Source organism: Diospyros lotus, chromosome 15, assembly GCF_014633365.1.
Source record: "Diospyros lotus cultivar Yz01 chromosome 15, ASM1463336v1, whole genome shotgun sequence".
NCBI lineage: Eukaryota > Viridiplantae > Streptophyta > Magnoliopsida > Ericales > Ebenaceae > Diospyros > Diospyros lotus.
Genome location: NC_068352.1, coordinates 25,638,737 through 25,657,792, shown reverse-complemented (window position 1 = coordinate 25,657,792; position 19,056 = coordinate 25,638,737). Strand labels below are relative to the sequence as shown.

The following is a 19,056-nucleotide window of genomic DNA, read 5'->3' as shown; positions in this document are numbered from 1 at the left end:
ATGGCAATGTTTATGGAGATGCTCATCATCAACTTCATCCCCGCTGGTGGTAAGCCCCTTTCCGCAATGCTTAATTTGCATGTCTTCTCAAAAGACACAAACAACAACAAAAAGGAACTCCATTTTCGCTACAAATCAAAGATTGGATCGAAGCTTTCCAAACTGTGCACAAGGATCATGAAGCTTTTGTGCTTGCATCTAATGCCGGTGGCTACCACAAACGAATTGAGAGTCATCTACTTGAAGATGGAATGGGATTACTAACAGTACATGGTAGAGTTCGAGAGAAGACGCAAAAGAATAGAGATTGCCAAGAAATCTAGGGCTTCATATCTAGCAGCTGAGAAGACAATAGATGTTAGAATACTAGAGCTGAGACACCCCACAAGGCTTAGTTGATGCTCAACTTTGCAGTCTTCTACTACGATATTTTGCATGAACTAGAGTACGCTTGTGGAATGGAAAGAGAGGCTTATGAAATAGTTGTTGCACAACCTCAAAGGTGTAATCATAGAGATAAGGATGTTGTCATCTCCATCAAACATTTAAAGATGTAAAAGTTGTAAATTTTCCATAAATTCAATATAAGATTAGAATGTTGAGGCCAATCATGCAATCAAGAAAGGGCAAATAGGGATCCATGATCCATAAAAAGAGATTAAACGGTTGATGTGATAATTATGACACAAAATTTAAATTCATTTGTGATTGAGATTTCTAATTTGACCGTGGTTAATGTTGAGCCAACTTGCTCATATTAATTAAGTCTTGATAATTAATAAAAAGAGAATTTTTAATATACAAATTATAGTATTTTTGATGATTAACAAAAAGAGTATTTTTCTTAAATATATTAATTATAGTACCAAATTATGTTTTATTAATTTATAAAACATTTTTTTTCATAACATATGTATTACCAAAAATATTATTTCTTGTTAAAAATATTTTTGAATATTTTTTAGATTAATTTATAAAATATTTTCATAGCATATGCATTATCAAAAATATTATTTTCTATTAAAAATATTTTTTAAATATATTTTAGATTAATTTAAATAATATTTTTATATCATATGTATCTCAAAAATTATTTTAACAACTAGGTGCATGTACTTGGGTTTAAACCTAAGACCTCCTATTTGTTAAAGCCTTTCCTTGCCAGCTGATATACAAGCCTTTTTGGATATTTGAGTGCACATATTAATTTTAAGTTATGCTAAGTTTTCATGCCATAGTGGTCAAATTTTTGATCGTTTGAAAAGTGCCCAAAATAGCTATAAATACCCCCTCAAACTCATTTTTTGAGTATCCAAATACTTTCATTGTATATTCAAAACACCCAAAAGCTCTCAAACGCTTTCAAGCAAAGCATCCAAACAATCAAAGACTCTCAAAATATTATTGCACATCTACCGAAAAGTCACAAGGCAAGAAGAGAAAAGTTCTCCAAGTCTTCTACGACAAATCCGAACTTCTCCATTTGAGGTTCCAATTTTATATATTTAAATATTATTACCTTATATAATTGGTTCTTAATTGCTTATTTGTGTACAAGTATGGACAAATTATTTATAACATTTAAATTACCATTATGGATTGTATAGGTTTCCCAGAACCATTAAAATATAGGTGAATCTAGTTTCCAAGATAAGATAGAAAGAAAACCTTGATGTAGTGGTTGTCTAACACTCGTTGTAATCTAGGTGTGAATGTAATTTCCAATGTGAGCTAGTGTGGAAAGTTTGGTGAAATTATTTTAGTGGAACCCCAATGGTGGTTAAACATTGGAATAGTGGATTAGGTGTGTGTGAACACACCGAACCACTATAAATTGTTGGTTCCTTCATGAATTCTCACTAAGCCATAACTTACATATTTGATTTGAGACATAAGAAAACTCATTTTAGAATTATTGGTTCCTTCATAAATTCTCTCTAATTCTTTCCATAATTCATGAGATGTGGAGCATGAAAACAATTTTTCACACTCACTAGACATTAAAGAACTAATAATTAAATACCTTGTCCTGTGATCCATTTCTATTTTTCTTAGATCTTCCTCAGACCATTCTTCCTCATATTGAGAGGATGGATCAAATCCATCCCTAACAAGTCTCCATAAAAGATAGCTTATGAAAATGATATAGGCTTCCATCTTAATCTTCCAAAAAGCATAATCCTTTCTAATGAGCATTGGAGGACTAGAGGGAATTGAGAGATCATTTAGGGATTGGCTAATAAGAGGTCATTATAAGATCTTATTCTAAGATTTGAGATTTGAAACACAAATATTTTAGGATCTGCTCTGATACCAATTGTTGATCCCTTAAGGTATGGTTACTAAAGAGAAGGGATGAATTGAGTGATTGCAATTTTTCTCAATTTTAATAAATATTTTTTATTAATGATTTTATTGAAAAATATATATTTGATAAATATAATAAATTATATTTGAGATTAATAATAAATGTAAACCACAAGATATAACAAAAATAAATACAATAAGGCACAACACAATTTGTAATGGTTCGGTGTCTTCACACACACTTAGTCCACTCTCCTAAGGTCTAACCACACTTGGGGTTCCACTAAATCAAAATCACCAAGGTTTTCACACTAGCTCACCTTGGAAATTAGACACACACCTAGATTACAATGGGTTTTAGGCAACCACTATACCAAGATTTTCTCCCTAGCTCACATTGAAAATTAGATTCACCTAGATTTTAACGGATCTAGGAAACCTATACAATCCTCAATAATAATTTAAATGTTACAAATAATTTGTCCACACTTGGACACAAATAAGCAATTAAAAACAAATTATACAAAGCAATAATATTTAAATAAATAAATAAATTTGTAACCTCAAATAGAGAAGTTTAGATTTGTCGTAGAATACTTGAAGAACTTTTCTTCTCTTGCCTTGTGGCTCTTCGGTGGATGAACAATGAATTTTTGAGAGCCTTGAAATGCTTGAAAATTAGCTTGAGAGCTTTTGGGAGTTTTTGATGTGCAATATGTGCAATGGATATCAAAAAATGAGTTTGATGGTATTTATAAGCATTTTAACCACTAAAGAAATTATTAATATAAAATTTGAAACTCAAAAAATGTTTAGATTTTATCAAACAATAAGAAAACATGTCTCACCTTTAATTCAAAATAAATTTACTTTTTTGTATAAGAAATTAAGATTTGAAAATTCAAATATAAGTTTTAAGACATAAATGATTAAAATAAGAAAACATGTCTAAAAGCAATTTTCTTTAATTCAAAATAAATTTACTTTTTCCATGAGTAAGAGAAAACATATCTAAAACCAATTTTCTTTAATTTAAAATAAATATACTTTTTATATGAGAAAGAGAAAATATGTCTAAAAGTAATTCTCCTTTAATTCAAAATAAATATACTTTTTGCATAAATAATAAAAATATTTATCAATAAATAAAAATTCAAACATAAACTTTTGAGACATAAATGATCAAAAGTAGGAAACATGTCTAAAGACAATCCTCCTTTAATTCAAAATAAATTTATTTTTTTTATATGAGAAAGAAATATATTTATATCATAAAAATATTTTTGTTAATCATCAAAACTTAATTAATATGAGCAAGTTGGCTCAACAATAACTTTAGATGCTTTTGGATATCATAACCTATAGCCCTCGTTGAGCCAACTTGCTCATATTAATTAAGTTTTGATGATTAACAAAAATATTTTTATGATATAAATGTATTTCTTTCTCATATAAAAAAATAAATTTATTTTGAATTAAAAGTGGGTATAAAGAGCAAATTTATTTTGAATTAAAGGTGGATTATTTTTAAACATGTTTCCTTTTTTTGATCATTTATGTCTCAAAAGTTTATGTTTGAATTTTTATTTATTGATAAATGCTTTTATTACTTATGCAAAAAGTATATTTATTTTGAATTAAAGAAGAATTACTTTTAGACATGTTTTCTCTTTCTCATACAAAAAAAGTAAATTTATTTTGAATTAAAGGAGATTATTTTTAGACATGTTTTCTTGTTTTAATCATTTATGTCTCAAAAACTTATATTTGAATTTTTCAATCTTGATTTCTCATGCAAAAAGTAAATATATTTTGAATTAAATATGAGACATGTTTTCTTATTGTTTGAGAAAATCTAAACATTTTTTGAATTCCAAATTTCATATTAACCATTTCTTTAGTGTCTAAAATGCTTATAAATACCCTCAAACTCATTTTTTGAGTATCCGTTGCATATATTGCACATCCAAAGCTCCCAAAAACTCTCAAGCTAATTTTCAAGCATTTCAAGGCTCTTAAAGATTCATTGTTCATTTATCGAAAAGTCACAAGGCAAGAGAAGAAAAAGAGATCGCAAAGCCGAATCCGATCTTCTCCATTCAAACTGAGGTCACTGCTTATTTATTTATTTATTTAAATATTATTGCCTTGTATAATTTGTTTTTAATTGATTATTTGTGTTCAAGTGTGGACAAATTATTTGTAACATTTAAATTACTATTGTGGATTGTATAGGTTTCCTAAAATCGTTTAAAATCGTTAAAATCTAGGTGAATCTAGTTTCTAAGGTAAAATAGGGAGAAAACCTTGGTGTTGGTAGTTTTTCTAGAATCCATTGTAATCTAGGAGTGTATCTAGTTTCCAAGATGAGCTAGTGTGAAAACCTTGGTGAGATTAGTGGAACCCCAAGGGTGGTTGAGACCTTGGGAGAATGGAATAGGTATGTGTTGAGACACCGAACCACTATAAATTGTCTTGTGCCTCATTTATTTATTCTTGCTATATCTTATACCTTGCAATTTATTAATCTAAAACTTACATATACATAGTTATAAAATATTAATTTGTTTAAAATTAAATAACAAGAATTTAATTAAAAGAAAATAATTTATATATATTCTTAGAGAAAATAATTAATCAATAATATTTATTAAAAAGGAGAAAAATTTTAAACACTCAATTCACCCCCCCTCTTAAGTGGCCATACCTTAAAGGACCAATATTTATGATTAACATAAATGTTATTGTTGTGCCATGAAAAATAGGGAGGAGAAAAATGTGGAATTTTAAGAAAAAAATGGATGAATGATGAAAAGCTCGTGACAAAAGGATTGTCGCAAGCTGCCTCGAGGCTGGAGACTAGTCATAAGGGCCAGCCTAGCGGCATGGGATAGTCTTGAGTGTCAGCCTCACGGTAACCTTACCGTGAGCAACCTTGCGACTGCTTGCCGCAAGCTACCTTGTGGCAGGGGCTAGCCGCGAGGATCAGTCTTGCAGTAGCTTGCCCCGAGCAGCCTCACAGCTAGAGGCTGGCCGCGAGGGCCAGCCTGGCAGCAAAAGCCTTTTCTCAACGAAACCTAAGCTCCATTCAGCAATCGTCAAGTGTCAGCGCTAGCCATTCTTGAGAATCATGCCTTATAAATACCTAGCTACAAGACATTGAAGAGGACTTTCGATTTCGATAAACTTTCAACATATTGACTGTATTTTTACTATTTTCGAGAATAGTTATCTTGATCCGGCATTGATTGAGGCATCGGAGGGTCATCGTGAGCGACGAGGATTCTTGCGATCCTTCTAACCCATTTTTGAGCATCAACAGGGTAAAATCCTTGTGACAAGATCTTGTGGCGAAGAAAGATCCTTGCAGTGAAGTCATATCCTTGCGGCGAAATCAAATCCTTGCGACGAAGATGAATCCTTGTGGTAAGATTTTGTGGCGAGACCTTGTGGCGGAGGTAAATCCTTGTGGCAAGACCTTCTGGTGAAGAAAGATCCTTGCATCGAAGTCATATCCTTGCGATGAGACCTTGTGGTGAAGTCAAATCCTTGCGGCGAAGACGAATCCTTATGGCAAGACCTTGTGGCGTAGGTAAATCCTTATGGCAAGACAAATCCTTGTGATGAAATCCTTGTGGCGAGGAAGATCCTTGTGGCGAAACCCTTATGGCAAGACAGATCCTAGTGGCAAAATCCTTGCAACGAGCATCCTTGTGGCAAGCTCCCTTGAGACAACTTCTCTCACGATAACCTCACTTCACCGGACACCAAGCTCATGTGGACCCCACATCATAAATTTAATTATCGTATTTTTGGCAACAACAGTTATATTTGATGAAATAGTCATGTTTCATGGTTTGTCTCCAAAAGAATATAACCCTATAGGTTAGTAGAGTTATGATATTTAGGTGAAGCTTACAGGTTAACAGAGTTAGCCAAGCCCAAAAAAATGGGGGGATTTATAATTAACCTAAAATAAATGTATAAAATTGTTTTTAATCTCTTTACAGGAAAAAAAATGTTTTTGTCCAAAATAAATAAACTAATTATACTTTATAACTACTTTTATGTAAGATACCTAAAATACCCTTAATGAAATTTTAAAATAAAAAGCCTATATTACCCTCAATTTCATTTACAAAATACCCTTATCTCTTTCACATTACCTTTCTTACAACATTCACGCTCTGACTTTCTTCATTGCTGAAACCACCCAAACTCAATGTCATGACCCTAAAATGGGTCTAAGTGTTTTATTATTTAATGTTAGTTTAATGACATTTTAAATGTGGGTCTAAGTAGCTTAATACTTGATGATAAATTTTTTTGATGGTATAGAAATCATTTTAGATTTTGTATAATTTTATTTTATGGTTCATGTGATCGTAAAAATAAGTGTATGGATATAGTCTTTAAGAAATTGGGTAATAATGAAATGGGCCACAATTAATTAGTAATGAGTTCATGGGTTTGGCCCAAGTGGGAAATTAAGCCTGGTGGGTTTGGAATATATATATATGGGGTATTTGTGGTTTAGGCTTAGGCTCATGGTGATAAATAATTTGAAAATAATAGAATTGGTGGTGTAATAAGAAAATGGAAAAGAAAATAAATTAAAGTAGTATTTGTCATTAGAGCCCCTAGATATTTTTGTTTATTATATGAAGGGGAGGGCATTTTGATAATTGTTGGAGTCAGCGTACACATCTGTACACATTCCTTTTTTCTGCTAAACTTTCTTCTGTTAGCTGTGTGTAAATCTCTTATTTTAGGGTCGTATCCTCTCTTTTTCATTCCACTGTTCCATTGCTTTTTGTCTTCACCTCCTACGCGTTATTCTTTTCTTCTTTGTTCATTGTTGTTGCTTCCGTTGCGCTGGTGGGGCTCCTCTTGGATTTTTGCATCTCTTCAGGCAAGTTATCTTATGCATTCTTTATTCCAACACGTTCCTTCCGTATCCTTTTTTAACATTCTACAAGTTCTTTCTTGTATACCTTTTAATGCCTACAAGTTCTCTTAACCCCCTTGGTTGGTTTTATGTTGTTAATTCTCTGCGTAGCACATATATATATACATATATTTTTACCCCTCATGCTATTTTGCTCTATTGTATAATAAAGCTACACATATCTGTCTATATATATATATGTATATGTATGTACACAAGTCTTATTGAGGTTTCAGTGGGGACTTGCATCACCCCCTATTCCTTTCTAGTGAATGGAATTTATAATAGGTAAGGGTACTAAACTTCACTCATTTTGTATCCGAAGAAGCTGAGATTTATAGAGATATATACACACACATATATAGGCTTTTAATAAAAAAAATGCATATTCTAGACAATTTTAATATCCTTTCGAATTTTGAGTATAACTCTCTTATCTGAACTCCGATTAAGGTGATTCAAGATGATATAGAATAAAAAGAGAAAGAGCTACAACTTTCATACTTTGAGTTTTGAGATATTCGAGTTACATCATGGTCAAAATTGGGCTTCAACGGGATAACCCCACACTAAAAACTCAAGCCATCCGAATCACACCCTTGGTCCATTCGAATCACCCTATATATATATACATGTTTTATTCCAATCATGCATGTACCATTCGAATCATACATGCCCCATTCAAATGCCCTTGTACCATTTGAATCATACATGCCCTATTCGAATGCCTCTTATACCATTCGAGTCACCTACTTACATATATACATACAAGTTCATTCAAATCGACCATGTCTTATCCGAATCACACATATATGTACACACTCAAGCCATTCGAATATCCCCTGGATCCATTTGAATCACACATATATACACATACACATTATTTGAAAGCCCTGACCCCATTCGAATCACCCCCCCAACTATACTTGACTGATTCAAATAGCCTTATATGTATACCCCCTTAATTCGAATAGCCTTATATGTATACCCCCTTAATTCGAATAGCCTTATATATATACACGCCCATGACTGATTCAAATAGCCCTTGCATATATACTTATTCACCATTAAAATGTCCTGTTTAATTTTTCCCATAATACATATCAATGTCAAATTAGCATAATTATTGAATGAATAAAGGATTATATGATAGGAAAAATAACATATTAAATCTATAATACTCCTCAAATGGTGAACCAAGATTTAACCTTAAATATCATCTCTCAAAATTATTTCTGTGTTATAATTTACATCTTGTATGTGGTAAATGCTATGAAGTAAGATTTGTTGAATTTATCTGATGATCGTAAAATACCCGGTATGGGTAAATGGTGTTGAAAGTATGAATATTGAGGAAACGAGAATTTAAATGCATGTGGTTTAGGGAAAATACATACATGATGCATATATGTACATGTTATATATATATATATATATATATCTTGTGCACTTATTATTTTGCGCGGAAGGAAAGGGTACCCTAGAACACCTAGCACAGGATGAAGTGGCCATAACCCAGCAGGTTGACTTTATATTTATTTGTAAGATTCTATTTACATGATGCACTTTGGCATATGTTGATTGATGGCTTGCGAGCCTACGAGATTCGATACTGACATTAAATTTATATGCACATTTGCATAGTGATATATGGTGGCATGATGCATTTAACTTGGAATTGATCAAGTCATAAATTACGAATCTTGTATATAATTGTTGAGTCATTGATTACTCTTTTTCGTTTCACCATATTCTCAGATCCGATTCATTGTTCATTGTTTCTCAAATTTGTTGAGTCTTGTGGCTCACTTGATCTTTTTTTTCATTCTAAGCAAAGAAAATGTCGTTATTGGAGATAAGTCCAGTGGGACTAAGGCCTAGGAATAGTGGTGTACAGAGACGAGTCCTAACTTGAAAACCCTTAGTAGCATTTTGGTAAGGCTTGTGATGAAATGGTTTTTATTTTGTTAAGTCACAATAGAGCCTATTATTTATTTTGTATAGCATTCGAGCCTAAACTCATGAGATATTCGAAATCTAATTGAACCTTATTTTAGTTTACGCTGCTAGTAATGAAATGAGTTATTTGTTTTAATATGATTTGTTCTATATCATCACTGTGATGACCTCATTTCGAATATCCTATGCTAGCTGGAATATTTGAGAGTGAGCCCTTACTCAACCATTCTTCCTGCATTCAAAATTTTGCTTGTTGGGTCATTCAAACTTCTTCATCAATCGCAACTAGGACCTCATTGAAGGTGCATTCACTAAGTTTCTTTCTCTCCAACAAGCATTCTCAATAAATCTAAAAGTATCGATTATTATTTGTTTTGTTTTTCATTATTTTTATTTTTGTATTCACATTGCTTTATCATATTACTTAACAAAAATAATTTTGATTTTTTAAAAAATTAAATTAAAAACTAAACACTTAAAAAGCTAACATTTGTGCCTCCTCCAAAGTTTTCATAAAATTTTTTAGTGCAATTTTTAATTTTTTTTCATAAACTACATATTTAGTTAAAATTAGAAGATTATATTAATAATAAAATTGTTGTTTTATAAGTTAAAAATAATGAATTTGAATTTTACAACTCGTCTCTCGAGAAAAAGAAAAATAAAATACAAATTTCAAAAAACAAATAAGCCATTTATATTTACTATTAGTTAGGACCAAGTTTAATTGGGGAATTTAATCCGGTATGGGTTACCGACTTGCGCGTATGTGTGTGTCCCACTGCACCCATAATGATAATGAGACTAATTTCTTCCTTTGAATCTTGCAGCAACGGATGTAACGTCTTTGGTCATCGTGTGAAACAGGGAATGAAAAAATAATAAGTATATAGGGGGTAATAAGATGTGTCTAGGGGCCTACAAGAATATGACTTTTACTGAATTGGTTGAGATTGTTTACACAGTATCGAGAATTGATAAAAACAAGATACGATATCATCATTCGTTTTGTAATGGAACCCTCAAGCAGTCTTTCAGTTAGCAAGTTCCTTATCAAGGATGACCATGGTGTCAGGTTTATTATGTTCGATGAAAGCAGATATGAATTGATCTATGTTGATACGATTTGCAAAGATGCTAGAGTTTCTAATCTACATAGTCAGCCGCAAAACCAATTGCCTTCATATAGTGGTGGTAATCAGGATTCAGGTGTTGTCATTCCACTTACTGTTACATGTAGTCCATTTGTGGAATGATGATTTTAGTATATTTAGTATGACTGGTTTGTCAAATGACGCTACACACATCAATGATGGTGATAATAAAATAGATGATAATCATACAAATGGTGATAATGAAATAAATAATAATGGTGGTGATGATGAAAGAAGAGCCAGTCTAGAGTACCCAGAAGTAAGATTTTTAGTTTCACAATTTGATGACAACCCTTTACATGGGAATTGGATCGTTCTTAGTATAGAAAATTATGCAATTGAGGTAACGCGACTTGAAGTGCCGACTCCCTACTAGGATGATATTTTTTATCAGGGCGCACAATTCAAAAGTAACAGGAACTGATTTTGACCTTTGGACACTATTGTGTTGATGTGAAGATAGACTGTCGAATTAAACGTTCATGCAGGGTTCGATTTGAGACCGATTTCAAGGATGTGACATACAAGTTTTTGCTTCGTGCAAGATGCAGACCCGATTGTTCATTTTGGCATGTGGTGAAGTTTATGTCGTGTCACACATGTACTCCGAACATCTACGATTCACATTTTCGGAGTGAGAAAGCTATTGTCATCAGAAATTTGTTTTCAGAAAGAGTAGCGAGTGGTGAATATGCACTTAAAATGCTAATAGGGGAGTTGTTAGAGCAACATAATGTACAAATCATGTACACTAAATTTGGAGGTCGTTACAACATGCAAAAAGACTCACTTATGGCAATGCAGATGAATCATTTCAGCAACTACTCTCATATTTTCACATGTTAAAAGAAACAAGTCCTGACAGTATCATGACAATAGAGACAAATGAAAATAATCATTTTTTATATTCATTTTTTGCGCTTGAAGCTTTCCATCAGGGTTTTCGGACTTTCATAAGACCGATTGTTGTCATTGATGCTACCAATTTGAAAGGTGAATACAAATGAGTGATTTTCATTGCCACTTGCAAAGATGGGGAGGAGATGATTTATCCCATCGCTTTTGGATTCAGAGATGGTGAGTCTGATAGGTCATGGATTTGGTTTTTGATGAAATTGAGAGACGTTATCGGTGTGCGGGTTGATTTGGCCATCATATCCAATCATCGCCAAAGCATTGCGAACGTGATGAGTCGTGTCTTCCCTTTTGTCCCACATATGTTTTGTTTCTTCCACCTTAAGCAAAACCTAAAGAGACAGTGTAAACAGCGAAAGGATGTGATTAATGCATTCTATTGTGCAGCATATAGCTACACCCCAATAAAGTGTGATACATACTTAACATAAATTCAATCGATACATCCTCAAATGCATCTAACATTAGTGGAAGCAACATTGGAAAAGTGGTCCCGTGGATCTTGTCTGAAAATAAGATATTCCATGATGACCACTAACATTATCAAGCCTCTCAATAAATGCAAGATAAAAGCACGCCGGTTATGTAATACCCCAAGAGCCCAGATAATAGTAATATATATCGATGATAAGTAAGGAAAGAAATAACACCAGCTGGATACCTTTTGGGCTGAATGTAGGCAAAGAACTCCAGAGTTAAGCATGCTTGAGCTAGGGTAGCTCAAAGATGGGTGACCCCCTGGGATGTTCGCGTAGGCCTATCAGGATAAGTTGTTCCGGTCCTTTCTGTTACTCGATGCATGACGTTACAGGTAGTATCAGAGTTGACCCCCGAGCTTCTGAGCTCGGTGGTGGGGCAAACCTCAGCCTGGACGCTAAGTCCCTAATAGGGGTGCATGTAGGCACCTTAGGCGAATCCCACATCGGCTATGTAATGAAGGGAGATCTAGGACTAGTTGTAAGGTCGCATGACGAGAACGTCATGTGCTCAAGGGGGGGGGAGAATGTAATACCCCAAGAGCCCAGGGAAGGGTAGTATATATCGAGGATAAGCAAAGAATGAAACAACACCAGCTATATACCTTTTGGGTTAAATGTATGCAAAGAACTTCGGAGTTAAGCTTGTTTAAGCTAAGATAGCTCAAGAATGGGTGACCCCCTGGGAAGTTCGCGTAGGCCCATCAGGATAAGTTGTCCCGATCATTCCTATTGCTCGATATGAGATGTTACAGGTGGTATCAGAGCCGACCCTCGAGCCTCTGAGCGCGGTGGTGGGGCAAACTTCAGCGAAGACACTGAGTCCCTAAAGAGATGCATGTAGGCACCTTAGGCGAATCCCACATCGGCCATGTAAAGGGGGAGATCTAAGACCTGTTGTAAGGTTGCATGATAAGGACGTCATATGCTCAATGGGGGAGAATGTAATACCCCGAGAGCTCAGAAAATGGTAATATATATCGAGAATAAGCAATGAAAGAAACAACACCAGTTAGATACTTTTTGGACTGAATGTAAGCAAAGAACTTCGGAGTTAAAAGTGCTTGAGCTAAGGTAGCTCAAGGATGGGTGATCCCCTGGGAAGTTCGCGTAGACCTATCAGGATAAGTTATTCCGGTCTTTCCTGTCGCTCGATGCGGAATGCTACAGGTGGTATCAGAGCCGACCCTTGAGCCTCTAAGCGTGGTGGTGGGGCAAACCTCAGTGAACGCGCTGAGTCCCTAAGGGAGGTGCGTGTAGGCACCTTAAGCAAATCCCACATCGGCCATGGAAAGGGGAGAGATCTGAGACCGATTGTAAGGTCGCATAACAAAGACATCATGTGCTCAAGGGGGGAGAATGCAATACCTCGAGAGCCCAGAGAAGAGTAGTATATATCGAGGATAAGTAAAGAATGAAATAACACCAGCTGGATACCTTTTTAGGCTGAATGTAGGCAAAGAACTCCGGAGTTAAGTGTGTTTGAGTTAGGGTAGCTCAAGGATGGGCCCCTGGGAAATTCGCGTACGCCCATCAGGATAAGTTGTTCCGATCATTCCTATCACTCGATGCAGGATGTTACAGGTTGCCTATAATAAATGCATGTGAATTTCTGAGACATATGCTTTAGAAATGGTTTAGCAATAGGCGTGCTGCTGCTGTCAGACTCGAAACTGATGTTACCTCTGCTATAGTGGCACATATCAACTTTGTCTATGATAAAGCATTAGATCGAGGATGTTGTATAGTTTCTATAATACACGGGAACAAGTATCTGGTGAAACATGCTAAAGAATGCGATGGGATAGTTGACATTGCTGTGAGGACATGTAGTTGTCGTAAGTGGGATCTTGATCAATTGTCATGTCTTCATGCAATTGCTATTGACAGGTATCATGGTATAACTTTGCTTTACTTATTACATTCATTATTTAATATGATATATTAAGACTCTGTTTTTCTTTGTTGTATGTGATAATTTAATACACATGCATACGTTTTGCCATTAATATTACACTACAGACTGTGTTAGATGCGCACATGCACCTCCCATCAATCCTCTCCCTAACAAGTTCGCTTGGGTTATTCATGTGTATGTCAGAGGTGTGGTTGTACTCTCACCCATACAAACAAGACAACTGGGTAGATCGAGAGAGAGTCGGATTCCTTCTATTGGGGAAGCTCCTCGAAGGAAAAAATGTAGAAAATGTGGTGCACAGGGACACAACCATCTTAGTTACCTTAATGAATGGACTTCCTCAATTGGAGAGTTGAGCACAGCCTCTACTCAGGAATCCAGGGTCACCCACGAGGCCATTGCAAGGGTAAGTCGAAAATGCAGCATTTGCAAAGAGACTGGACACATTCGTCGTCAGTACCCTATACAGTTGTGCATTCCAGGTGATAATAATATTAGAAATAATGCAAACAATCAATAGACATGAAGTCATTCACGTATGGCATAATGTCATCACTTATCTTATTAATAGTTGTTATATCTTTTGAACAATAATGTGATTTTTTACTCACATTTACAATGGATTTTTTACTGACCATATGATCTTTCGTGTTTTAGCAATACTCAAAAATCATTGCCACGACAAAAAGAAGATGAACAAAAGGCTTCTGACACAATATCACTCAAATATATAAAGGTTTTCAGAAATGAATGTTATTTTTTACATTATTATTTAAACTAATATTTATTCATATTTTAGCAACGGTAATATTTTGGTTTCCTTTACTTAAACTTGTAATTGATGATTGAAAGATTGTGTAGTAGTATGTTGTTGGACAGAGAGACTGAATCTCTAATGTAGGTTCAATAGCCCGAAAACAAGGGAGATTTTGTCGAAATTTTTATAAAATTTTAATTAAGTAAATGTAAAAAAAGAGAATAGAGAAAGATAACCCAAAAAGATGATTTATTATGTGCCTAAAACAACCCAATTGGGTTTCATATGGGGGCACCAAACCTTGGGGCCACCAAACCCGATCGGCTTTCGTGGCTCCACCAAACCCGATTAGGTTTTGGATTGAGTATAAATTTTTTTTTATTACGTAAATCTAAATTTATATATCCTTATATGTATGATTTTTATTTAATAATACTTGTCTAAATAATTTGATATATTATTCAATATATGATTGTTAGTAAAATAACTTAGATTTGATGTTATCATATTAATTAACAAAAATAATTTTTACTTTTAAAAAAATTAAATTAAAAACTAAACACTTAAAAGTCAGTGTCTTAAATGTGTTATGTTAAAATTCTCCAAAATTTTTTATAAAATTTTTAAATTTATGAGTGTAATTTTTGTTTTTTTTATAAACTACTTATTTAGTTAAAATTAGAAAATGATATTAATAATAAGATTATTATTTTATAAGTTAAAAATCACGAATTTGAGTTTTACAACTCGTACCTCGAGAAAAAGAAAATAAAAAACAAATTTCAAAAAGTAAATAAATATTTTACATTTACTAATAGTTCAAAAAACAAAGAAGTAGTTTAAATTTAGTTTCGGGTTTAGTTGACCTATAAACTCGACAAAAAAGGTAATTAATGACTTTATTTTGCTTATTACATGATCAAACTTCTTAAAATAAAGAAATAAAAGATTGTCATTTCTTTATTTTCTGAGTAACAGTTATAAAATTCAAAATTTGACAAAAAATACTCTATTGATATGGATCTTTACTTGATTAGATATACTATGTAATCGATTATATGCAAGGCTCACTTGAGTACAAAAGATTGATACTCAATTAAAAAATTTTTTACTTGATTATTTTTTTTAAAAAGATAAAAAGATGTATTATTCAAGTAGAAGATTATGATATTGATTATAAAGTATTTTTACTCGATTAAACTAATACATGTAATCAACTAATTTAAAATTGATCTGAGCATTACTCAATTAGATTTAAAGTATATTCGATTAGATTTTTTACAAAAACTTTACTTGATTAACACTGTAACATCCCGCATCGAGCGATAGGAAGGACCGAAACAACTTACCTTGATGGACCTACGCGAACTTTCCAGGGGGTCACCCATTCTTGAATTACCCCAGGTCACGCACGCTTAACTTAAGAGTTCTTTGCCAACATTCAGCCCAAAAAATATCCAGTTAGTGTTGTTTCATTTTTTACACTATCCTCTATATATACTAACCTCTCTAGGCTTTCGGGGTATTACATTCTCCCCTCCTTAAGCACATGACGTCCTCGTCATGTGACCTTACAACTGGTCTCAGATCTTCTCCCTTTTGAAGGCTGCCATCTTAGAAGCCTGTTAGGAGCCGCTCCTTGATCAGGCCTCACGCCTCGGCGCCACTCCCCACCCTCATTGGATCGCCTTCTCCAAGGGTCGGCTCTGATACCATCTGTAACATCCTGCATCGAGCGATAGGAAGGACTGAAACAACTTATCCTAATGGATCTAAGCGAACTTCTCAGGGGTCACCCATCCTTAAATTATCCCAAGTCAAGCACGTTTAATTTAGGAGATCTTTGCCAACATTTAGTCCAAAAAATATCTAGATAGTATTATTTTTTTTCTTACACTATCCTTGATATATACTAATTTTTCTGGACTTTCAGGATATTATAAACACAAAGAAATTACTCAATTAGCATTGAGTATAAAGTTATCTATAGTCAATTAATAATAGCATACACTCAAGTATTTTGAAAACATAGTTGACTATAAAGTTATCAAACTTAAAGGTGGAGATTCCTTATAACCTAATCGATGAATGGATATTTATTTTGTTTTTGATTTTTTTATTGTACTTTTTTTTTTTTTTTGTCATGTACATTTTATTTTTTCTAATGGAATGAAAATATTTATTTTTTTGTTTGCTATGTTTATTTATTTTTTTACTACATAACATATTAGTATTTTATAGAGCAAAACACGTACACTAACCTTATTACAATGGAAGTGTAATTTTGAAATTATAATGGAAGTAGTTTTATGGACCACTAAATTCGGTAATATAATTTATTTTAATTTTTAAATTTTTTTGTAGGATTGTAACTCAATCAATATGCACAATTAAAGAAATAATATTATTTAAATAAAATATTGAAAGATATTAACCAAAATTAATTTAACAAAAATGAATTTTGTTAATTTAAAATTTATGATCTCTTTAAATTACAATATTTAAAACTAATTCATTTTCAAATACAAAATTCGATTATAACCACATACTTTGCGAGATATATTTTTTCATTCTCTTGAGTCTACACATTTAAATAATTAAAATTTTAAAAAAATTTGACAAATTCTCCCCTATTTTTGGCCATTGAACCTGCATTAGAAATCCACCACCACACAACCACTTCTCCCTTACCCTCAACAACACCACAAACCACATCATATCTGCAAAAATCATCAACTAAGCAATTTATATACAAAATATATATCATTTGAACTAGATGAAAAATTCTAATTACATAACAAAAATATATATCCCTTTATACCTAAGGATGTAATACTATTCTACTATAGTGCTATGTCTATAAAAAAAATATTTCAATCTGCCTATGGAGTGTGCGAACATCTGGAGTTGGTTGTATCTGCCAATGATCATCATTATGCCTAAAGATATCCTTAACATATTTTAAAACGAAGCACCTGCAACTGACAATGTATTAGACATAACACTTAATTGTCATTTCAAATAACAACATAACCATATTTTCAATTCAATTGACTATATTTTAGTTAATTTACCTGTTTTTTTTTGTTGAGGCACATTCTGAGAATCAGTACTCTCCACATCCCATTCTCTTTCTAGAGTCACGGTTACAGTTACATGCTCGTAATATGCAATGCTCTTTTGTAGAATAGGTAGAAGGCTCACTAGTGGTTGTACAGATTCTTCCCTAATCCTCCAACTGTCTTCAATCTTGGCATTGGAGTCATATATGACAACTTTTCTATCATTTAAATAAATCTTTATGAGAAACTAGTGATAATTCTGGTAATTACATGAGAGCAACACCTGCATTTATTTCAATACGTTAGTTGTACAGAAATCATGAATAAAATAAAATTAAATAACATTTATATAGTTGATCGTCCACTAAGGTAGATTCCCGTTAATGCCCTCGTCGACGAAATTGGCCAAATGTTTCAAGACAGTCACCATAAAAGGCACAAAAACCCTCATGTTGTCCCCCCATATTATATTTCCCAAAATTCAATTATAGATGCCTGCAAAATCAAATAAAAACATTGATCGCAACCTAAATTATGATATAACAAAAAAAAAAAAAATTTAAGATGAGTGCAGCAATCACAAATAACCCAGTTGACAAGATAACGTAATTTGCGTTGTACAGATGACGAGACAATAAATGCCTTAGGCAACACATGTAACTATCAATTTGATGCCCCTCCAACCATTCTCTCTCGTCCTTTATACATCGAAAGTTAGCCAGGGATAGATAGAGAGGAAAATTGGTGTCACAATTACAATCACAAATAATTAGAATTTATTGTTAATGTAAATAGAAAAATAATACTTGTTACTGACCTTATATCTTCTTTGGAAGCTACAAATTCAGTGTAGCGTTTAAGGAGGGTAAAATCATCGCCCCCCCTTCCTCGGGCACTAATGGCATTGTCTCCACGTCCGATACTGGGTCTAGTATTGCCGGCACTAAATCCATGTCCGCCCTCTCCACCAAGACATCCGTCTTTCTTTTTTTCGATTGGGTGGCATCAATATAAGGTGGTCGACGAACTTGCGATGACACTCTGTCTCGCACGGGTTGCCTCCTGACCCTAACCACTTTCTCTTCCTGCAACTGTACAAAAATTAACTGTTACAAAATAGTATTTCAAAATGTTATGTAAAACTTATAAAAGCAAATTTGAAACTTACTCCATATATAGGATCTATCTGAACACCACCTCGATGCTGCTCATTGTCATAATCGCTATGATCTGGGTCGCTGTGATCTAGGGACTCGTCAATATACGGGATGCGTAGATAAGTACACATTGCTACCTGCCTCCTCTCCAGTGTTGCTTGGCCATTCTCTAGTCGTTGCAACTGTGTCCTCATTTGACCCATTTCCTAGTCAAATCGTATCCTCATCTGACTCATTTTCCCATCCATTCTTCGTAGTGTCTCAAGCGTTAAAGTCAACATCTCAGTGATCTACAAAAGGCAAAAAATTAAATTAAAAATTAAAAATAATTATAAAAAAATATAAATTAAAACTATTATTATAATAATAATCGTACTCTAGTCTCATACTGTCTGTGGTGTGG

The 19,056-nt window shown here is 33.5% G+C and overlaps 1 protein-coding gene and 1 long non-coding RNA gene across 2 annotated transcripts; one reads left to right on the top strand and one right to left on the bottom strand.

The window, feature by feature from the left end:
* On the top strand, nt 1-264 carry LOC127791665 (14-3-3-like protein GF14 kappa). Its single transcript, XM_052321642.1, has one exon. It carries the CDS (start codon nt 1-3, stop codon nt 262-264), a length of 264 nt encoding a protein of 87 aa, XP_052177602.1.
* Nucleotides 265-16,512: 16,248 nt separating this feature from the next.
* Nucleotides 16,513-18,307, bottom strand: LOC127792478 (uncharacterized). The gene is made up of 2 exons (XR_008021138.1): nt 17,509-18,307; nt 16,513-17,409 (listed from the first exon to the last, which is right to left on the bottom strand). It is a non-coding gene; the product is annotated as an uncharacterized LOC127792478 (long non-coding RNA).
* Nucleotides 18,308-19,056: the final 749 nt, after the last annotated feature.

Coding starts and splice junctions, on each gene's coding strand:
- LOC127791665 (XM_052321642.1), top strand. CDS start 1: ATGGCAATGTTTATGGAGATGCTCATCATCAACTTCATCCCCGCTGGT.